General features: G+C 38.6%; 1 protein-coding gene and 1 pseudogene across 3 annotated transcripts; one reads left to right on the top strand and one right to left on the bottom strand.

Moving 5' to 3' along the window:
* Positions 1–12,990: 12,990 nt before the first annotated feature.
* LOC143557863 (putative galacturonosyltransferase 12) lies at positions 12,991–15,971 on the top strand (annotated as a pseudogene). The gene is made up of 6 exons (XR_013139642.1): positions 12,991–13,918; positions 13,998–14,062; positions 14,142–14,300; positions 14,497–15,110; positions 15,184–15,486; positions 15,571–15,971. The product of XR_013139642.1 is annotated as a putative galacturonosyltransferase 12 (transcript).
* A 730-nt stretch (positions 15,972–16,701) lies between these two features.
* On the bottom strand, positions 16,702–23,021 carry LOC143557861 (transcription factor ILR3-like). Of its 2 annotated transcripts, XM_077046831.1 has the most exons (5): positions 22,680–23,020; positions 21,643–21,708; positions 20,893–20,970; positions 20,642–20,804; positions 16,702–17,128 (listed from the first exon to the last, which is right to left on the bottom strand). In XM_077046831.1, the coding sequence occupies exons 1-5, from the start codon at positions 22,844–22,846 to the stop codon at positions 16,865–16,867; spliced, it is 738 nt and encodes a 245-aa protein (XP_076902946.1). In that variant the 5' UTR covers positions 22,847–23,020; the 3' UTR covers positions 16,702–16,864. The 2 variants fall into 2 exon arrangements, with proteins under 2 accessions (XP_076902946.1, XP_076902947.1); XM_077046832.1 differs by lacking the exon at positions 21,643–21,708 and having other exon boundaries at positions 22,680–23,021.
* Between the last annotated feature and the right edge of the window lie 714 nt (positions 23,022–23,735).

The raw sequence follows: 23,735 nt of genomic DNA, 5'->3' as shown, positions 1-23,735 counted from the left end.
AATCTCATTCAACTTCAACTTTCCCAATTCACCCGCTTCCATATAATCCACGTTAACATTCTTGATCGCCCAAAGTGCCTTATGTGCCAACTCCATTGGTAAATGACACCCTTTCGCATAAACTAACCGATAAGGAGTTGTGCCAATAAGAGTTTTGTAGGCAGTCCGATATGCCCACAATGCATCATTCAACTTAGAAGACCAATCCTTCCTATCGACTCGCACCGTCTTCATCAAAATTTCTTTAATTTGGCGATTGGATACTTCCACTTGTCCACTTGTTTGTGGATGATAAGGAATAGCAATTCGGTAATTCACGTTGTACCTTTTTAGAAGCTTCCCAAAGTTGAAATTCTTGAAATGTGACCCACCATCACTAATAATAACCCGTGGGACGCCAAACCGAGCAATGATGTTTGATTGAACGAATTTACAAACTACTGAATGGTCATTTGTTCTTGTTTCTATCGCTTCTACCCACTTGGACACATAGTCAACCGCAACCAAAATATATAAAAATCCATTCGAGTTTGGAAACGAGCCCATAAAGTCAATTCCCCATACATCGAAAATCTCTAACACCAAAATCGGTTGCAATGGCATTTCATCTCGTTTCGAGATACTACCCAACTTTTGACAATTCAAACAATATCGAGCATACGCACTTGAATCTTTAAAAATGGTGGGCCAATAAAACCCACATTGGAGCACCCGGTAACCCATCTTTTGACCACTAAAATGACCTCCACACGCCGATGCATGTGCATGAGTCAAAACTTCCCACACTTCAGAATTGGGAATACACCTTCTTATCATTTGGTCCGAACCAATCTTAAACAAATCCGGTTCATCCCAAATATATTGCTTCACTTGAGCCATGAACCGTTGTCTTCTTTTCTTCACCCAATGACTTGGAATAGACCCCGTTGCTAAATAATTTACAAAATGGGCATACCATGGTGTAGTCGACACGGCTAACAATTGTTCATCGGGAAACCGTTCGTTTATCTCCATCGGGTCATCAATACATTCAAGTGGAATTCGAGACAAGTGATCCGCCACGACATTCTCACAACCTTTCTTGTCCCGGATTTCAAGATCAAATTCTTGCAACAATAACACCCATCGAATCAAACACGGTTTCGCGTCTTTCTTTTCCATCAAATACCTAACCGCACTATGATCCGAGTACACCACAACTTTACTTCCCAAAATATACGACCTAAATTTATCCAAGGCGTACACCACCGCAAGTAACTCTTTTTCGGTAGTGGTGTAATTTAATTGCGCCTCGGATAAAGTTTTGCTTGCATAGTATATTACCACCGGCTTCTTCTCTACTCGTTGGCCCAATACCGCTCCAACCGTGCTATCACTAGCATCACACATGATCTCAAACGGGCTTGACCAATCCGGTGATTGTAGAATGGGTGCTTGTACCAACTTCTCCTTAAAACTGTCAAAAGCTTGCAAACATTCATCAGTAAACTCAAAGGGGACATCCTTCAATAAGAGATTACATAAAGGTTTTGAAATTGCACTAAAACCTTTAATGAATCTCCTATAAAATCCGGCATGTCCCAAAAACGATCTCACCCCTTTAACATTTTTCGGGGGTGGTAAAGATGAAATTACTTTTATTTTAGCTTGGTCTACTTCCATTCCCCTACTTGAAACCACATGACCCAACACAATGCCCTCTTGCACCATGAAATGACTTTTTTCCCAACTCAACACCAAGTTTGTCTCAACACATCATTTTAAAACTTTTTCTAAATCAACGAGACATGACTCGAATGTTGAGCCAAAAATAGAAAAATCGTCCATAAAAACTTCAAGTGATGCCCCGACCATGTCAGAAAAAATGCTCATCATGCATCTTTGAAAGGTAGCCGGGGCATTACACAGTCCAAATGGCATTCGCCTAAAAGCAAAAGTACCATATGGACACGTGAAGGTGGTCTTATGTTGGTCATCGGGATGAATTGCAATTTTATTGAAACCCGAATATCCATCCAAAAAACAATAATATTTTTGACCCGAAAGTTTTTCAACTATTTGGTCAATGAATGGTAGTGGAAAATGGTCTTTTGAGGTTGCATTATTTAATTTTCTATAATCGATACACACTAGCCACCCGGTTACCGGTCGGGTGGCGATTTGTTCACCATTATCACCTTTTATTACCTGGATGCCGGCTTTCTTGGGCACTACCTGTGTCGGGCTCACCCATGCACTGTCTGAAATGGGATAAATGATCCCAGCATCCAACCATTTGATAACCTCCTTCTTCACCACTTCCCGCAAATTCGGGTTTAACCGTCGTTGAGTCTCCCTTGTGGGTTTAGCCTCCTCATCATTAATTATTTTATGCATAACAATAGAAGGACTAATACCTTTTAAATCCGCCAACGTCCATCCAATAGCAGCCTTATGTGCTCCCAACACTTTTACCAACGCCCTCTCTTGTTCTTCCTCCAAGTTAGAAGCAATGATAACCGAAAGAGTTTCATTCTCCCCTAAAAATGCATACTTCAAGTGACTTGGGAGTTCCTTCAATTCAACCTTTGGTGGACACTCCAAAGACGGCTTTGTGTCCGAATTGATCTCCGTTGGCAAATTCTCAAATTGATTTGTCCAGGGTGGCCTTCCCTCTTGCATAGCTAAGACAACCTGTTTTTGTTCTTCCATCCTCAAAGCGCAGACGTGTACCTGTTCAGAACCATCACAAATACAAGCTTCTACACAATCTTCATCATATTCATGAGGAATACAATGGTCCACCAAATCTGCTATAAAACATTCTTCACCACTCAAAGAATTAGAAACGTTAGTAAAAACATTAAGGCGCATTTTACGATTACCAAACGCCATGTCAACGGTACCAAATCTGCAATCAATGATTGCATGAGCAGTGTTCAAAAATGGTCGACCTAAGATAACATTTTGTTGTTGACTTGGGTTCCCCGAAGAATAGTCCAAGACCAAAAAGTCAACCGGATAGTAAAAATCCTCCACTTTCACAATAACATCTCGCACGATTCCACGCGGAAGTTTATGAGACAAATCCACCAATACAACCGTGGTCTCAACACGTTTTAAAGGACCAAAGTCATATTGGTCATATAACCCCCGGGAGAATGCTTACTCCGGCCCCAAGATCTAGTAACGCCCTAGACATTTGAAAATCTCCTACTTGAATATTAATTAAGGGCGTTCCCGGATCTTGAAGCTTAGGAGGAAGATCTCCTTTTAAAACCGCGCTTACCCGCTCAGTCAAATCCACTCGTTTAGGCACTTTTTGTTGCCTCTTTTGAGTGCATAGATCTTTCAAAAACTTAGCATACGCGGGTACTTGTTTTATTGCCTCAAGTAAAGGTAAATTTACCTTTACTTGCTTAAAAACTTGCCACATCTCTTCTTTTTGAGGACCCCTTCTAGAAATGATGTTTTTCTTACCCGGGTCAAGTAAAGCCGAGGGAAATGGAACCGCATTTGGTTCCACTTCCTTATTTTTATCGTTTAAATTTGAAGTTTGACCCGGAGTTTGTAACGGTTTTGTGGGTTTATTTGTTACAATTTCATCATCACTTTCATTACCCGTAATGTCCTCAACTTCCCCATCAACCACACCAGGTGATAAATCTTTTTTATATTCTTTACCACTTCTTAAAACACTAACGTGGTTAATAGGAACATTATGAGAAGATTTATGAGAAGGATTTACCTTTGTGTCGCTTGGCAATTGACCTTTATTCTTCTTCAACTCGGACACTTCAGTTGCAAGTTGACCCATTTGTGTAGTCAAAGATTGGATGGCCTTATCTCTTACTTCATCCTTTTGCATTCGCACTTCATCAAGTTGATTTCTTCGTTGCATGTCTTGTTGCATCAACTTCAACATGTCCATAATCTCATTACCACTCGATGAACTTTGACCCATTGACCCGCTTTGACTACCACCCCCTTGACCTTGAAATCCTTGATTATTCCCGCCATGATAATTACCTGGGTTATTATATTGTTGGCGAGAAACATAATTGCCTTGATTTCCTTGAAAATTCGGGTTAGATTGAGTGGCCGGATTTCCATAACGAAAATTCGGGTGATTTCTTAACCCGGGGTGGTAGGTGTTGGAGTTCATGTTATAATTTCTACCACCTCCCCCTTGAAGTGCATTCACCTCTTCCACCGGCACTTGACCTACTGTACATACCTCCGTTGCATGACCCAACTCGTTACAATTTGTACAAACATTGATGACTTGATTAGTGGTTTGTACATTTCCTTCTTCCACGGCTTGCACTTGGGGTCTACCAATCGTCGGTCTTGCTCTTCTACCGGTTTGAGCCTTTCTCTTTGAAGTAACCGCCATTTGTTCTAAATACGCCCAATCGTCTTGTTCATAATTGATACCAAATGTACCATTAGTGATCGACCGCAAATCCCGTTCATCCTCCATACTCAAACCTTCATGAAATGCATTCAAAAACTCCCATAAAGCAATACCGTGATGAGGACAATTATTTATCATCATATTGAACCTCTCAAAAGCTTCATGAAACATTTCCCCGTTTGTTGTTGGAAGGTTCTCAGACTTCTTCTCGCATCATTGGTCTTTTGGGCCGTGTAAAATTCTTTTAAACATCTTTGTTGCATTTCGGCCCAAGTATAAACAGACGCGGAAGGCAAAGTGTAAAACCATCTCTTTGCCTTGTCTTCCAATGAGAACTGAAATAGAACCAACTTTACCTCATCCGATGTAAAACCTTGACCCCAAGTTGTGTTGCAAATAGAGTCATATGCCTCCAAGTGGAAGTAAGGTTCCTCCGTTGCTAGACCTTTATACTTCGGAAGACTTTGAAGGGAATTGGTTCTTACTTCAAATGTCCTCCCTTGAGGATTGAGAGGGATGACCACTGGAGACGGATTATTAGTGATTATGGGTCGGAAATGGGCTTCAATCCCCCTTACCATCTCTCTTGCATGCCTTCTTGGTACACCCAAAGGTACCCTTGGTTGACCCATTTGTCTATAAACGGGCCTTGGTTGCGCAAACTGTTGTTGAAACTGTGGTTGGGGCATTTGCGGTTGGAATTGTTGATCTTGAGGTTGCCCTTGCGGTTGTTGAACAATCGGTGGAGGTTGAACTTGATTAACAACAACCGGTGGTTGTTGTTGAACTTGTTGAACTGGTGGTTGAGCTTGTTGTATAACTAGCGGTTGTTGAATAGGTTGTTGGACAACAACCGGCGGTGGTTGCTGTCGATTAAGCTCTTGCACTTGTTGCGCTTGTTTCCATTGACCATAACCAAACGTTCCCGGATTTACCATTTTTCCTCCATCACCTCCCATGTAGTAACCTTCCACTTCATACCCCTCAATTTCACTGTCAAACCCATATCCGTATCCGTCACCTTATGATCTTGAATGTTGCATAAACGGTTGAGGTTGATATTGGTAGTTTGATTGTGATGGTTGAAAGGTTGGTTGTTGATGTTGTTGAGATGACGATGCACTCCCAAAATCATCCAAGAGGTGTTTTCAATGAAAAATAATGAAAAGTCCAGCCAAAAACCGATTAAAATAATGAAAGAAAATGGCAGTTACGACCCGCACCGTGGCCCACGGTTCACACCGTGAGTCACGGTGCATTTTGACAAAAGCTGGACCGTGGCCCACGGTTGATCCGTGGGTCACGGTGGTCTTCACGGTGAGACAGAGGCCACGGTACAGTGGCCTCTGTCCATTTAATCTTCTTTGGACCGTGGCCCACGGTATGAACCGTGGGTCACGGTGGACTCCGACCATGCACCTTCACTTTCACTTATTTTTGACTTCTTTCGCATCTCCGGTTCCTTGGGTTTCTTCGTTATACGACTTAATAGCTCTGGAACCTCCTTTTACCTACAATTCACCAACCAAACCGTAGTCATCTAATTCCACAAAATAAACAAATTCAAATCATGATTATTACGGCTTTTAAATCAATTAAGGGTTGTCCCATGGACCACCCGTCACATACCTTCCTCTACCTCCCTTCGTGTGCTTCTCTAGCACTATGGTAGCTTCTCCATGGTATTCCACCTGAGCCTTAAACATGACAACCTTCTCGGTTCATTCTCTAGCCCAAGTGACTTCTTTACCTTCTTCTTCTTTAGTGGTTTCATCTTGCATGTGCCCACCTTCTCATTGTTAGCACTTGTTTCCATCATCATCTTGGTGTCATTTTTTGAGCTTACTAACTCTCCAAACTTCATCTCTACTGCATTTAGCTCCTCCTTCTCTTTCTCACGCTTTGACATGTGAAGCACACAACCTTCCACTTTGGTGTCAATGATAAAGATATATGTTAGTAACACCTGGCCTAGAATATTTATTTTCACCAGAATAATCGTAAAATTTTAAAATATATTAAAAGTTAACTTACGGTTAACAAAGGTCATGGAAACTGTTTTGTGTCAATAATATATCTGAGTGTTTGATGTGACAAAAAACTGTCTCCCATAGTCGAGAACCAAGGAATATTTGGGGTAAAAAAATCTCCAACTTACAGTGAAACACCAACAAGCTTCCCTCGGGGGGCGTCTTCGTGTAAAATCATCTAACACGAAAGTGGTGTCAACTTATTTTAAAGACCAGAAATCAAACTTGTCATAGACACTTCCTGATAAAACACTTGCACTTGCATCATAATCAACAAGTGCCTTCGTGATTCTGGATTCCCAATTTGAATGGGAATAAGTGGTACTCCCGTTTCAACTTCTTCAATCATGTCATTCTCCTCATTAAAACCAATGGTGATGGCACTAACTTGTACATCCATGGAGTTTGAGGATCTATTGATTTGTTAATTCGGGTTCTTCCAGCGCTTGAAAGCTTTGTTGGGTATCTCTTCATTGTCGCTAACTCCTTAGCTAGCTGGCGCATATGCTTATCCCATGCAACATTCGCCTTTTCTTGAATCTCTATCCTCCGATTGAGGTCCTTAAATAGTGTTAACACCTAAGAGTCTTGAGATGGGCTTTGACCTTGGGTTGATCCTTGATTCCGGTGATAGTTATTTTGATACCTCTGGTTGAAACTATCTTAGTTCCTCTTATTAAAACCACCATGAGCATTACTTGAGTTATACCCATACTGTCTTTGATTTGACTGGTAACCACATTTCTATAAACAGCCCTAAACATAAACTACCTCTACTTTTTCATCAACCTCAAAACCTGGTCAATTGGTCATAGCATGACCCAGTTCTCCACATTGCTCACAAACCGGGAATGCTTTACCCTCTTGATTCCTCCATTTTTCACTAATTATTGTCAACTTTTCTAATGTTTTCTCCATTTGAGCCGTTCTATCTTCTAACACGCCACTCTCCACTGCTTTTACCATTGACCTTTTCACCATCCTGTTTGACAGTGCCTGTCGTTTTGAGTTGATGGCATGTCTTTCCAAATGTCTCTAGTCCATATTTCATCATTAGTTAATAATGACCCGTTTGTAATGGACTGAAGATCCCGAACATCATCTCTCGATAGACTATCATGAAATGCCTTAATCAATTCCCATAGGACAATTCCAAGATGTGGGTAGGTCCTCAACAACAATTTGAATCTCTAAAACCACTCATAAAAGGTATCACCCGTATGCTGTAGAAAATTATGAATGGTGTTTCGATCTTTTGATGTTCTCTATGGTGTATAATACTCGTCCATAACCTGTTGTGCTAAATCACGCTATGTGTAAATGCAGGTGTACAGCAATGACAAGAACCATTACTTGGTCGAATCCTTCGGACTTAACTTAGCTCAACTAGTTTGACTTCATCTGTTGTGAACCCTTGACTGGAAATAGTGGCACAAATAGAGTTGAAATCACTTAAGTGCAAATATGGCTCTTTAGTTGCTTTCCCATGAAAGGTCAATATACCGGTCAAGCTAGACTGTCTCACTGAAAACGTTAATCCATTTCTAACTGGAACAATAATCAGGAGAAGGTTTCTAGACATCAGTCTCATGGGTAGCATTCAAAAAAATTATTGTATTTCATACAATGTAAACGCAACAAAAATAGAAACACGATAATAAATAAATTTAGACACATGGGTGCTAATTTCTCCTCTTCGACGTTTGAATGCTTGAAATTGAGACATTACATCCTCTTCTTTTAATTTATCAAATGTTTCTCTTTAGACTGCATAATTTAAAGCATTATTCAAATACACATCAACCATCTGATTGCGCAAATCCGTCTTGATAAGCCTTATTTAAAAAAAAACATCTTTTAACAGTTGTTGTTACAACCAGTAAAACCAACTCTAACTTTAGTATCTTATAAGTCAAAGGAAAAGTGGCGGATTTCCTGTTTCCACCATTACACGAATAAGGTCACACGTTCCACCCAACATTGCAAATTTATCATCTTCCTTTAAAGTGTGATAAAATGTCGTAAGATCACCCGAAATACTCCATCTTTCTTCATTACTAAAATCATTCAGATACATCTCATAAAATGTCACTATCTTAGATACATCAATCTTAGAAAACAAATTGCAATGATTTAAACCAGACATGTTTTCTAATAAACTAGTTGAGACCTCACTAAATCTATTTTCAACCTCATAATGATGTAAATTAGTAATGACATTCTTTCGGTTTCTTTGATTACCTTAACTTTCTGTGATATCTAACATTTTAATATTGTTTTTTTCATTAAAAATGTAACTCTTGTCAACATTTTGTCAACCCCGTGTTGTCTTAGATTATTCAATTATCGGTTTGTCACGTTTGTCAACTTAGACGTTTCTAACAAGTCTTGACTCTTTTTTGAAGATGTTTTGATAGAGCATTAGTGAGGCTAGAATATCGTCCAACGAGGGTATATGAAACACAAATTCAAGACTGTTAAAATATGACAGAATACATTTCGCATTAGATCGTTGTTGTACGCTCTCTCCAAATTTTTTTATAAAAAAAGTACCTTAATAACTTCCGAGAATAGTTATAAGAAACTTATGATTGTTCTATAGTGAGAAACTCATCATGTGTCTCTAGTTCATTCAAGAGAAACCTCTTGGTTTAATCGTTTTCTTGTCTTTATATCACCAATAAGAATTTTTTTTCCACTCTTTCTGGTTTTTCCTCCAACATCATATCTTTTCATTTGACAGAAGAAAAAATGGTATTAACAACCATGCCAACACATTCATAAAATTCTTTAATATAAGGCCCGGTTTTGTTTATTAGTCTTTCGGATGTGGTGTAAAACCCACATGTTTTCCTAATAGTTTTTATGTTATTTTGTGCTTAAACGTTAACGAATATCAATAGTTCTTGCGTGAATTTACACGTTTGTGTATGTGATAGGTCCCATGATGAAGAGAGCGAGAAAACGAGCTAAATGGAGAAAGAATCAGCTAAAACGGAGCTCGGATGAAGCCGGTACGCGCGTATGAAGATAAACGAGCTGGAAGTCGAAAAACATCATAAAATGGCATGGCCGAGCTACGTGACCAGGTCATACCATTCAAGAAGCATGTGGTGGATTCCAACATGTCCCAAGGCTGCCAAGAACAGCCAGAAATCATAAAAACGACTATTTTGTCTTCTAGCGGGCTTTGTGGGCTTGTTTTAACATATTTTATATTAGGAAAGAGGTGTTTAAACGTGTATATATATGAAGGTTTTATACCCTATGAACGATTTTTGAATCATCTTTCCAGCCATCACATCTGCTAAAGTCGAAATACCAAGGAGGAGGAGCTTCCGGATCAGAGTTTCATCAACCGGTTGTCGGTTTTGCTTGTTTTAACGTCTGTGAGTTCGTTTTTGAGTTTTAGACTTTGAAACAAGTTCCAATCAGTTTGTAATGAATACTTTGAGCTTAATTATCATTATTATCTACTGTTCATTCATTATGGTTGGCTATATTTGTTTGAATCGCCTAGGTTTGATGTTTAACGGTAGATTTATCACTTTTCGGGTGCTGATTTCGTGTTTGATTGTTTAGTTATTGTAAAGTTCATAATTTGTGATATTATTCCATGAAACTTGCTACCATTAGATGTATTTTAGGTTGCATGAGCCCCGATTAGTTGATTATTGCATGAATTTGTTTTGTGTAGTCGTTGATTGCTAGTTCGGTTAATACTGAGTGTGTTGATTGATTGTGGTAGACACGTGCCATAAGGGTTTATGTTTCTTGAATCATTTAGGTCAGTAGGATCATCCTCTTTGAGTTGGACCAAAACCTTAGGGTTTAGCTTATCTCTCTGCTTTAGTTGATTTAGTTACCCGTTGCGAGACCACGTGCGGTTTCTAGCTATCGACTAGGTTAGTTTGTAAGTTGAGTTATTTAATCCTTAATATTGAATTGCTCCTCTCTTCCTAGGTTTGTAATTAGCTCGAACCTTAGTGAGGATTGTGATTTTGATACGGACCATGTAATAAATCATTAGGGTACGTAAATAAATAACCGTAAATTAAAAGCTAAATAGACGTTGTTAAGGTTTTCTGGTAAAACTGACCGTAGGGACCAGTTTCCTTGATTACATATATCTTAGTTCATCTTTAGACGCCGGTTTCAAACACTTGTTAGCACCTGAGCCATCCTATACCCGTTAAGTCATCTTACCTAGGTGATTCGTTTTCTTATTATCGTTAAATCTCGTTAAGTTTCAAGTTAGTTTCGTTAAGTTTCACCATTAGTTAAGTTAAGTTAGTTAAGATATATAAGTTAAACAAATATATTAATTAGGCAAGACTTGAGTAGGGTTAGTAATCACCTCACGTGTCTTTGTGTTCGATACTCGGACTTCCTTAGTTTTTACTACATACGATCGGTACACTTGCCGGTTGTGTGAACTTAAGTTAGGATATTCCGTTTTAATTTAAAGCTTAGTTGTGAGTCGTAATTTTCATAGATACATTTTCGCACATCAAGTTTTTGGCGCCGTTGCTGGGGACACGGTTTGAGGCGATTGGAGAACGACCCGAGTTGAGGACTTTCTTTATATAGTTTTGTAGATATATTTAGATTAATATAGTTTATTTTAGTTTTCTTTTAAATAGTTTTATTTTAGTTTTAATTAGTTTTCGTCTACTACTATCTGGTGCCCGTGATCCGTTTCTGTTTAAGGGTGCAGTAATGGAGACTTACGAAAGAATAAAAACGTTACACTATTTGGCAGACGGAGATACATAGGATTTTGGATTGCAAAGCGAAAAATCGAGTGAAACCCTGGTTACGTTTGATGTTTGATTTAAGGGGGGAATCTTCTAGGTTATGAAAACTCATCCGGTGAATTCATTGAACAAATACCATATCCGGATGAGGTAATGTTGGATTGGTTGCGCATCATCCATGATACAAATCCAAATGCCCCATTTCTGACCCAACAAGCTTTAGATGGAATTTGGCTTGGTTTAATAAGTCAGTCACAACTTAGTGAGCCAATTATCGAATTTGAGAATTTGGGGATGGAAAAGCAGTCAGAGGAGTATGTTCCTTCATGGGAGGAAGAGTTTAGGGGTGAGTTTGGTGACGAGTTGGTGGATTTTACAGTGATGGATGATGGAGAGTTTGACCCACTTGGTGATTTAAAGTTGCTTGAAGATTTATTGTATAACGAGCCAAGTGTGGGGATCAAGAAGGAGCCTTGTGAGAAGAGCCATGAGGTGGTTGGTGATTCAGTCTTCCCACCATTGCACTTGGATTGTGAAAAACCAAAACATGAACCGTACTCAATCTCCATTCGGGACGTGTCGAGGTTTAAAAATTTGGTTAAAAGAATAAGGAGGATATCTAGGCTCAGAGATCATGGTGTGCAGAAGACTTCGTCACTCCCGTTTCACTTCAAGGAATCATTTTTGGGGGAGTCTACGAGTTGGTGGGCCAAGTTCACGCTGTATGTTTGGGCCATGAAAGCGGTGCAGTTGGTTTCTTCCCGACCAATTGTAACAGGAGAGTGTTGAGGAGTATTGATGGGAAGCGAATAAAGGAGAAGCCTCCTGATTGAGGTTTCGGGAGCGAGTCCGGCTGAAGACTATTCAATAAACTTAGTGCTTCCGGGAGGCAACCCGGTAATATCTTTCCTTATTATTTTATTTTCATTTTTATTTTATTTCTGAGTTTTGCCGGGTGTTTCTTCTCTTACTTGCAGGTTATTCCTTGATTGGTTGATGACGGTTGATGAGCTAGAGTTTTAAACAAGTGTGGGGATGCAATTTCCTTAAGTGTTGCCGCTTTTGTTCGTGAAAGATGACGTTATTTGAAGATAGTTTGCTGATCCCGTTTGAATTGATGAGCGTGGAACACGACTCACGAGGCATATCGTCTATTTACCAGGGGAGTCTGTTCCAATTTATTAGTTTGTTTTTATTTTTTGCATAATTTTACTTGCAATTTCCTTTTTCTCACATTGAGGACAATGTGAAATTTTTGATTAAGTATTCATTTAAAGTTAAATGAATGAACACAGACATGTCTTTGTTCATGTCCGTTCGGTTCGTTTACATGCCTATATGTAATTATAAGATAATTACTTTTAAAAGAAATTGAAAATTGTGTGAAATGAGAAATTTTGCAGCCTTTAACACAAAAATTAAATTAAAATTATAAATTAACATGTATAACCCGATTAACCCGATGACCTGACCCGACTAACCCGAAACTCGAATAGCCCAAACCCGACTAACCCGAACCTTAATATGGTCCGGTTGCGGGTTAGATATTTTTTAAGGTAACCCGACCTGAATAACCCGAACCCCGATCGGGTTGACCCGATGAAAACCCCGAGCATGAAATTTGTAAAATTTCACCCGTATGTGTTTTAAAATTCTTAGAAACACCAAGAGTCGATATGTATGGGTTTTTTTTTGACGAAGTTGTGACGAATTCCGTCAGAAAAAATTTGACTGCCTTTATGTATGAAAAAACCGCAGGTTATCCTCAGCTTTCTTGTACGTAGAATAGAACCGTACGAAGTCAGTAATGTTGGGGCTTCAACACACCTAGATTTAAGGCCCACTAGAGCATTCCACGACTAATAGTCAATATATATTATGTGTCATTTTCCTAGTTAGAAGAGGTGTGACATCAAACAAATATAGAACAACACATGTTAGCGTTTTAACTTAAATAAATTATTTGTATGGTAAATAACTTGAAAGCCAAATCATCACCAAACATACACACTTTTTTATTCCTTTATACATGACACATGCCAATCAAATAATATCTCAAAACATATATTTTAAATAATTACTCATGTTACATTCATTTTTGTAATCCAGGATAAATTTAGATTCCTTTTACTTCAATCATGGTCTCTTTTTTTCTTCATTTTCGTTATGGCTAAGGTTTTCTTGTCGCTTGGTTTCTGTCCAACTTCTTGTTTTCAATATTTACTTATTTGTTTATTTATTTATTTACTTATTTATTTATTTAGAGAGAGAATACTAAAGCTTAAGCAAGGTAAAGGTTAGGTGCAAGATGGGAAACCCTCAACAACATTGAACATAAGCATAAGTCATACCCTCCTAGCTATTAACATTTCCACACCACCTTCTTCCCTATCAACCCAAAACACACATTTAAAATATCATTACAAACCCAACCGAACGGTACCCTGACCCAAACCAAAGGTGTTACTTTTGAACCCGTTGAGGCTCGTGGGCTTGGTGTCTTGTTTTGGTGAGCTTGATCAAAATGCAGTTGCATATATCTCCAAGTTTACGACATATTACGGTGATGACAAGTAAAGGTGTGAAGGAGTTCATAAAAGTTAAGGTCGGATCACGAAAATTGTCTTACAAGACACTTTTCTATTCGCTCTTGTTGTTAACTTTCCTTATTAGATTCATATTCGTGTTATGTTCGGTTGACATCATTGATGATCATATCAAATGCTCTACCATCGGTACGTGTTTCCCTTTTCTAACAACCCGCATTTTCTATCTCAAAAACCGCTTAGCTCGTGATTTTTTATTGTCGTGTAGGTTGTCTGGGGAAGAAGTTATCGCCCGGTGTATTAAGGGGAAGAAACCTTCAATCAGCTTCAGATGTAATATGCTAACACCAAATGTTTTGTCTTAAGACTTCAAAACGTTTAGGGACTAAAATCGTCTTTTCGTTTCTGCAAGGTACCACAAGTAATTTATCAAATCTTGGAGGACTAGTCTAGCCAAGATGAGATAGTAGGAGGGCCTGATATCCCTCAAACTTTAGAAGAATTTGTTACTAGTATGAAAGGCAGCAATAGACCAAATGCAAAGACCTTTGCCATCAAACTTAAAAACATGGTATCCTCTTCTAGCAAAACGGGTGGGTCGGATCGGGTCAAAATTAACAGGTTCCGAGCAATATTGGTTCGAGTCAAAATGGGTCGTTTTAAAAATCATTATCTTGGGCCCAATACGGCCCACCGAGGCCCATTTAAGTGGTGTCAAATCTTACTTTCTTTGTGTCTAACAAACATGTTTTCATTTCTTGTCTTAGATAACACTTCTTGAACAAAGGACTAGAACAGCTAAAGTCCAAGAATACCTCTACCGCCACGTGGCATCCAGTAGCATACCCAAAAACCTCCATTGTCTAGCCCTTCGACTAGCCCATGAGCACGCCACCAATGCCGCAGCACACCTCCAACTCCCGCTGCCCGAGCTCGTCCCGACCCTCGTTAATAACTCCTACTTCCACTTTGTTCTTGCATCCGATAACATCATTGCGGCCTCGGTTGTAGCAACATCACTCGTTTACAACTCGTTAAGACCCGAAATGGTGGTCATTCATATAATAACCGATAGAAAAACTTACTCACCAATGCAAGCATGGTTCTCGTTGCATCGGTTAGCACCCGCGGTGATTGAGGTAAAGGCATTGCACCATTTTGATTGGTTTGCAAAGGGAAAAGTCCCGGTTTTGGAAGCAATGGAGAAGGATCAAAAAGCCCAGGCCCATTTTAGAGGCGGGTCATCGGCTATCGTGGCTAATAACGATGACCCATCGTGGCTAATAACACCGAGAAACCGCATATTATTGCGGCTAAGTTGCAAGCTATGAGTCCTAAGTACAACTCGCTTATGAACCATGTTCGAATCTATCTGCCACAGGTGAGTCAGATACAATTTATAATATGACCATTATACCCTTCTATTTCTGCTTACACTTTAAACTCTTATTCATATGTTTCCGAGTCTTAACAAGGTCGTGTTTCTAGACGACGACCTTGTGGTTCAGTCAGATTTATCGGCTCTATGGGAGATCAACATGAACGGGAAAGTGAACGGAGCGGTTGCAACTTGTAAAGGGGGCGATAAGTTTGTAATGTCGAAGCGGTTCAAAAGCTACTTAAACTTTTCTCACCCATTAATATCAAAGAACTTTAATCCAAATGAATGTGCTTGGGCTTATGGCATGAACATATTTGATCTTGAAGCTTGGAGAAAGACTAATATAAGTGAGAATTACCATTATTGGCTTGAAGAGGTTAGTGATTTGATTTTAAAAACACACACAAGACTTTTGACTTTTGACTTTTGACTTTTGACCAATCTGTTTGACCTGATGCAGAATTTAAAATCAGATTTAAGTTTGTGGCAGCTAGGAACATTGCCTCCTGGTTTGATAGCATTTCATGGTCATGTGCATGTTATCGGCCCGTTTTGGCATATGTTGGGGCTCGGGTACCAAGAGAATACAAGTGCAGCCGATGTTGAACATGCTGCGGTTGTTCATTTTAATGGTCGAGCAAAACCGTGGTTAGACATTGCATTTCTGGAGCTTAAGAAACTATGGACAAAGTATGTCAATTACTCAGATAAGTTCATCAAGTCATGTCATATTACAGCATCTTAGAAAGGTAGCTTATCATCAAGTCATGTCACACTACATTTTTTTGGTACATTGCCATTTATATTGCTGTATCCATAATGTTTTGTATATTGTTGGCTCTGATCTAAAGAGAATATGAGGTATAAAACAAAAAGATTCTTTCATTGTCTTTCTGTAGTTCTTGAATTCTTCTTAAACACGCAATACGCACAAAAATACCAAATTTTAGGTTGTCATATCTATCCCGTTTAATAACCAAATTGCGTTCAGTTTGACCTATTTAACCCATTTAAACTGTCAACCTGCTTAAAATTAAAATTATCAGTTTTTTTTACCGTCCTATCGAATAGGTTGTGTTTAGGTTGACATGTTTAGCCCATTTAATTAAACATGTTGACCCATCAACCCAAATAAAAATTAGAAGCCCACTAACCCCTCTTAAAACATGTTTAACCTATTTATTACAACCCACCAACCCGTTTAACACGATTACAACCCGTCAACCCATTTACACCTTGTCAAGCAGATAAACGGGTTAAAAGGTTGATGTCCTTGACATGGATAAATATACATGTCGTGCTCGGGTCCCCATCGATTGAACCCACCAACCCGATACAACCACCCCTATCATAAATCTAATCAATTATGATGGGAATCCAACTTTGTTGGCCACTTCAGTAAGTGCAGAATCAAGTAACATATTAGTCTATAAGCATCTAATCTAAACAGTAGAGCCTTTTATATCATCAAAAACTTGAAGTGCAAGTTGTAAAAGAACATCTAATCGATAACGCATTACGATGTGCATAACGAAAAGTTAAAAGTTAAAACGGATCTAAGCATGTCACTAGCATCAAGACAAAAACATTTAAAAAAAACACTAACAAAAATCACACACATTAACAGTTAGTTTAACTTCATAAACATGCCATAAGTATACCAAATTTAACCATAGTTACACAAGCACAAACCTGACACAAGAGTCATAGATTAATGACAAACCGCACCGCATGCACATCCAGCGATGACTGAATTAAGCGACTGGTGGATGGAGGACGTGATCCTGTGAGGTGTCGACTGCAGCAGGTGGCATGAACTGCCACATGGCCATTCCCATTCCCGGGTAACTAATGACTGGTACCAACTTATTTCCCACTTGGCCTTGTGCATAAGCAGCAGGTATTGCAGGTGGAGCCATGAAAGTGGGCTGCGGGTTCATTGAGTTCACTTGTTGCTCGAGTTTCTCTTTCTCCATTTTCAATCTTTGTTTCTCATCGCGGAGTTCGTTTTTCTCAGCCTATAGCAAATCAAAAAAAAAAAACTAGTTTATATCTAACAGGAAAAATAAATAATAATAATAATAATAATAATAATAATAATAAAGTTTCGGAAAAAAGATTTAAGGCAAAGATCTGGACTAAAGTGGGCGGTGGAAGGAGACGAGAATTCTTCTTTTTTTCATGCTTGTATTAACAATAGAAGGGTGACTAATTTTATTTCGGGGGTTGAAGCCAATGGTAAATGGGTTAATAAGCCGAAAAGGTTAAAAAAGAAGTTTTTCTCTTTTTCAAAAGTCGGTTCCAGGAATCCATTACCTCACGGCCGAGGTTAGAGAACAGGGGTTTCAAGAAAATTTCCGAAGCCGACATGAACAGATTAGAGATGCCGTTTTCTAAGGATGAGGTGTCGAGAGCGGTGTTGGGGTGCGGACCTGATAAAGCTCCCGGCCCGGATGGTTTTAATTTCAATTTTTTTAGAAAGTATTGGAGTTGGTTCGAAGAAGATTTCTACGCTGTTTTGGAGGCATTTTACAGGAGTGAAAGGATTAGTAAGGGATGCGGGTCCTCGTTTATTACTCTGATTCCGAAGGTGGCGAATCCGGTAGGTCTTGGTGACTATAGACCGATAAACTTGATCGGTGCAATTAATAAGACTATTTCCAAAGTTTTAGCTAACCGATTCAAGTAAGTGGTCGGGGTCGGTTATTTCAGAGTCACAATCTGCCTTCATTAAAAATAGATTAATCCTTGATGGTCCTCTTATTGTTAACGAAATGATTTCTTGGGCCAATTTCAACAATAAGAAGATTTTTCTCTTCAAAATCGATTTCGAAAAGGCCTATGATAACGTTAATTGGGACTTCATGGATTCGGTGTTAGTTCAAATGGGGTTCTCCGATAAATGGAGAGGATGGGTCAGAGGTGTTCTTTCGGCAGCTTCGTCGGCTGTTTTGGTTAACGGGTCTCCTACTTGGGTATTTAAATGCTCCAAAGGAATGCGACAAGGGGACCCGTTATCCCCTTTCTTATTCTTGTGTGTTATGGAAGCCTTATCAGGCCTTATAACTAAAGCTACAGTGGAGGGGTGTTTTAAAGGAGTGCAGCTCTCGAGAGATGGCCCGTTTGTGTCTCATCTTTTGTTTGCGGACGATTCGTTAATTATCGGGGAATGGAATGATGAGAACGCTAGATGTATTGTTCGTCTCCTTAGGTTTTTTCACTTATGTTCGGGTTTGTAGATAAATTTGGAAAAATCTAGGTTGTTCGGTGTTGGTGTGGATAGCAATGAAATTTCGAGAATGGCTAATTTGATGGGGTGTGCAGCCGGCTCGATCCCCTTCATATATTTGGGTCTCAAGGTTGGCGCGAACATGAATAGAATCAATAATTGGGCCCCGATTTTCGAAGTGTTCGATAAGAGACTATCTAAGTGGAAGGCGTCATCTCTTTCGATTGGCGGTAGGGTGGTTCTTATAAGGTCGGTCTTGGAAAGCCTCCCTATCTACTACATGTCCATATTTAAAGCTCCTACCGGCGTCATTAATACTTTAGAAGGGAAGATTAGAAGGTTTTTATGGGGAGGATCGGAAGAAAAGAGAAAAATACATTGGGTTGCTTGGGATATTGTTGCCTTAACGATTGAGAAAGGAGGTTTAGGCATCACGGGGTTAAAAATCATGAACCAAGCCCTTTTATTGAAATGGGCTTGGAGGTGGAAAATAGAAAATAACAGTTTATGGAAAAAGGTCATCGAAGGTATTCATGGTTTTAGTAACGATTGGGGGTTAGTGCCGATTAATAAGAAAATAACGGGGACCTGGAAAAATATTGCCTCCGCTATCAAAGATTTAAAGAGCAATGGTGAGAGCTTAGATAAATGTTTCGTTGGTAAGGTTGGAGATGGTAAAAGTATTAGGTTGAACGAGTGTGGCCCGTTAAAATTGCTTTTCCCGTTTCTTTTTTCCCTTGAAAAAAAGAAACACTGTACGGTTTTTGAAAGGGTTAGAAAGGTGGGGAATTGGATTGAATGGAGCTGGAATTGGAGAAGGGAGCCGAGAAGTGCCGAAGAAGTTTCGGAATGGGAGAGGATGTTCGGATTGTTTAGTTCGATTCTCGGTTCCAATGGGCCGGATAAGTGGTTTTGGAAAGGTGTTAAAGGTGACGAGTTCTCTGTGGCGGATGCTAGAAGAATTATCGGTAAAGATTTTGAGCCGAACTCAGGGAGTATGATAGGTTGGGTCAAATGGATTCCGAAGAAGTGTCTTGTGTTTATGTGGCGAGCGGTGATGAATAGGATTCCTACGAGAACCGAATTGAGGAAGAGAGGTATACAAGGTAGTTCTGGCTCTTGCAGTCTTTGTGGGTTAGCTCCGGAAACTGCAGATCATCTTTTTTCTAACTGTGAAGTGGCGGGTCAAGTTTGGAGTTGGTTCGAATCTTGGACCTCGGTTTCTTCGGTGGGTTGCAGCAGTGTTTTCGAGCTATCCAGATTGCATTTAACGGCAGGTTTGTCCCATGGTAAGGAGGAGGTTGTTCAAGGCTTGGTGATAACGATTTGTTGGAGGCTGTGGAAAGCTAGAAACGATCTAGTGTTCTCTAAAATTCCGGTTAGGATTATTGATATTGTTAGTGACATTAAGGCTTTGGGGTTCTTTTGGTATAGAAATAGACCTCGGTTAAAACCAGTCTTGTGGTCAGATTGGTGTTCGTTCAATTTGGTGTAATGTCTCTTTGGTTTTTGTAGCCTCCGGGCGTTGTTCGCTGTTGTTTATATAGTGAAGTTTCAAAAAAAAAAAAAAGTTGTCAAACGCGTTCAAAATCGCCCAAAATGTAATTGATGCATAGAATAAATTAAAATCCGATATAATGAAACTAGTGTAAGCCATTCAAGCATGTATTTGGTTTTGTTTACCAAATCCAGCTAAAACATGTTTGTATGACAAAAACGCCCTTTAATTATTTTACTGATCGATAGATGTTTATTTCAAATAATTGAAAAGGTAAGCAAGGGTATTATTGTCTTTTTCAAAGAATTTTGTGCATTTCTATCATCCTGCTAAACCGCATACATATTTAGATGCATCAACGACTTGGGTCAGTTTTAAGCTCAAACCAAACCAAAACCAAAATTTTGGTTTTAGAAAAACCACCGGTTTCGGTTTTACATTTGGGATTGAAATGTTTGGACCTAAAAAAGTTGGCCCAAAATTACGAATTTGGCCCTTAAACTTTAGGTAAAGAAAAACCATTAATTTTAAGTTTGGGTTGGTTATTTCGGTTTGTTTATTTGTTAATTCAGTTTCGGTTCAGTTAATTAGCGTTTTCCTCACCCCCTATAAAGTTTTTTCGTAAACAAGTGCCTTTAACAAAAAAAGTTTAATGGTAGTGTGGCCTCCACATGCCTATTGCTAAAAAAAGTAACAACTTTTAGACGACTCGTGTTTTGGGTCAGCCCGACCCGACCCACATTACCGACTTATCTGTTAACCGACCCATCCGTTTTGTCACGTTTAGGTAACAGAAAGGATTACCTTTAGCTCCTTAATTTTCTCCTGAAGATCTAAACTAGAGTCTTTCAGCTTCTGGGCTTCTTTTCTTAACTGGGTCACTACATGGACCGCATCAACCAAAATAGCAGCTTTATCAATTTTAGGGGGCCTTCCCGGATCGAGAATTGAAGCCAATTCAACAAACCTAAACACATGGCATAACAGTAAATACTAAACCATTAAAAAAATTAATATAAAATATTAAAAATAACTCGTAACAGATGATAGCATACTTGTCATTTAGCTTATCCCTCCTCAATTTCTCTCGGCATGCTTTGCTACTTGTACCACTGCAAGATTCACCCCTTCCCCTGTCGTACACAAAATTAATGAAATCTTCAAACAATTTTTAAGTAAGAAACGCGAGAACTGCATAATGATTAATGCACTTGCATTGTTGTACATAGTGTTGAAAAGATTTAAAGCAATAAGTAAACTGTACAAGTGATTATGTGGCTCTTAATGTTCATGTGTAATCCTTCAAAACAATACTATTTACACATTTAACTAAAAGCATGTGCTTTCACAACCATCCATAAAGAATTATAGATGCACGGTGTTGTAAAATAACAGTTCTAGGCACCAATTAGTTGCTCATCGCTGGGCTGCAGAATCGATTTCAGCTAATCGGCCCCTAGCATTAGTAGTCAGACAAAACCAGTCAAATTTCGATCAAAGCAGTCAACTTTCGGTCAAATCGGTCAACTTCTGTCAGAATTGGTCAAATTCTTTGTATTTGAAAAATTATACTTTTTAATTCAATCCGATTAATAATTTTGAAAAATATATATATAACTTATTAAAAAACTTTGTGTGTACATAGCTATATATATACACTGACACATATTTAAGGTTGAAAATTTACATATAGAATTCCAATCCGATTAACCGCTCGCCGGTACCCCCACTGCCCAACTTGCGCCTAACGAGTTCTACAACCTTGATGCACGTGCATACAAACTTAAGAAAGAAGATATAATTACCTTTTCATTGATCTAGAATCATTGTTATGTCCATCTGAATCCACAATTGAGCCATCAAGATCACCACTATAACCAAAGTACACTTAGTCATATAATAAAATCAAAAAATCAATCCATATTCACACCTATTCAATAACAACTATTTACAAACAGTTTTAAAAACATTTAGTCAACAACACTAAATCTCTACAAATCCATCAATCTATATAAATTTAAAAGTTGTATAACTAAATAAAGCCACTCATGAGCTACTCCAGATCAGCTCGTAAAAAATCTAAATAAAGCCCGAGATTCACACATCAAGCTCCAGCCGGCTCTCAAGCTTTTTATTTATATAACTTTTATTTAATATATTAAAAAAATAACTATTATTATATATTAAAATTATAATAAAAATAAGTAATATGTATTACAAAAGTTATAATTATGAATGGATGAGTTTCATTACAGAACTCTAATTCTAATTTAAGAATTTTATAGAACTCTTAATAGCTAACTTATTTTATAAAAATTTTTGTATGTTAACATTATTTGAGTGTAGTTTTTATCACTTTCTATATCTATATTTACTATTACAATTACGAAAATTAGTTTTTACACATATCGATGTTTTTACACATGTGTAAATTTGTTATTACATAAATTTTACACAGATGTAAACTTGTGGTTCATATATATAATCAATTATTTATATACAAAATATGATAAAACTACTCTCAAATAATATTAATATATAAAAAAATGTTCAGTTGCTAAGAGTTCCTAAAAATTCTTAACTTTTTTGAAACAAATAAGAAAATTTGTTAAATAATATTAAATAAATTAAATAAGTCAAGCTCGAATACCTACACATGATTTGAGCTCGAGCTTTGATAATAAAGCTCTAAACAAGCCGAGTTCGAGCCCGAGCCTTTTAAGTTAAAACCTAAACTATGTAGCACCATAGCATCCATTTTCCCAAATTTTAATTTGATATAATATACAAAATTTACAAAAAACAATTAGTCGATTATAGTATTACTATAAGAATCAATTACCTGGGATTAGACGATGAGCCATTGAAGGTAGTGGATTGAATCGGCCAGGTAAAGCCAGAACCAGAAACTATAAAATTATTATTACCATCAGGTAGAGTTATATTAATTGAATCGTCAATGAAACCACCGTAATCGTAGATCCAATTGGTGGTTTCAGGCGAAACCATTTCTGGGATAGAAGCAATTGGTGATTACACAAGTGGGTCTGGTTTGGTTTTGTTTTGTTTATTAATAATAATGTGTGAAGATAGATAGAGAAATTGGGGAATCAAAGGTGAATGGTGATGGTGTGTGTATTTGGGTTTGTGTTTGATTATAATAAAATAATATTATTATTCGTCCACTAAGTGGAGTGGTGGTTTGTCGTCATTGAGCATATGACTGCCGTGTTGACGTGTTATTTGTTTCTGGGTTAAAAGTGGTTCGATTACGACTTTATAAGGCAGAGGGGTGTGGGGGCTCTAATGGGGGCTCAAGTGGGGGCTCCAGCCAATAATATTATGACGTGTGGCAGAGAGAGAAACTGGATAAGGGGGGTGTTGGAGCCCCTGGCCTGGTGTGGAGGGGCTCCAGCAGGGGCTCCAGCGAATTTTTTTTTTATTTTTTTATAAATATATTCAAACAACGTATTTTTTTTATTTTTTATAAATCTAGGTTTGGGTATCAATTTCCAGCCATTTTTTTAAAAAAAAGTTGGGAAGATAGGTTGATTTTGGGTTTTATTTTGAAGTTGTGGTGACTGATATGGGTGAAATGGGGTATTTTATAAATGAAAAAAGGTTTTTTTTTAATTAAATAAGAGCCCAACGGCTCATTTTATATATCCAACGGGTCTTTGCACACTCCCCTATGCTACTTTACGCTCTCCTCTGCCGCTAACCCCATCACGCTTGCTTTGTTTTTCGTGCTCGCGCCCCGCTAGCGGCCCCGCTAGCGCCTGGTGGTGTGGTGGTCGCGCCTGGGGGCGCGAGCGGAGGGGCTCTTGCGCCCCCGTTGAAGCCCCACACCCCTCAGCCTAAGGCTAAGGGGTGTGGGGGGCTCTAATGGGGGCTCCAG

The sequence above is a fragment of the Bidens hawaiensis genome, unplaced genomic scaffold (genome assembly GCF_021521415.1).
Source record: "Bidens hawaiensis isolate Kalapana, Puna unplaced genomic scaffold, B.hawaiensis_p1.1 tig00019208_1, whole genome shotgun sequence".
NCBI lineage: Eukaryota > Viridiplantae > Streptophyta > Magnoliopsida > Asterales > Asteraceae > Bidens > Bidens hawaiensis.
The sequence above is the reverse complement of the archived record's forward strand: the minus strand, read 5'-3'. Positions and strand labels throughout refer to the sequence as shown.

What these genes read in the sequence shown, in the direction of transcription:
- LOC143557861 (XM_077046831.1), bottom strand. Translation starts at nt 22,846, where the DNA reads ATGGTTTCGCCTGAAACCACCAATTGGATCTACGATTACGGTGGTTTC. An exon ending in GGCTCATCGTCTAATCCCAG is followed by an intron (nt 21,709 to 22,679) that starts GTAATTGATTCT and finishes CTTTGGTTATAG; the next exon opens with TGGTGATCTTGATGGCTCAA. An exon ending in AGAAAATTAAGGAGCTAAAG is followed by an intron (nt 17,129 to 20,641) that starts GTAATCCTTTCT and finishes GATTTGCTATAG; the next exon opens with GCTGAGAAAAACGAACTCCG.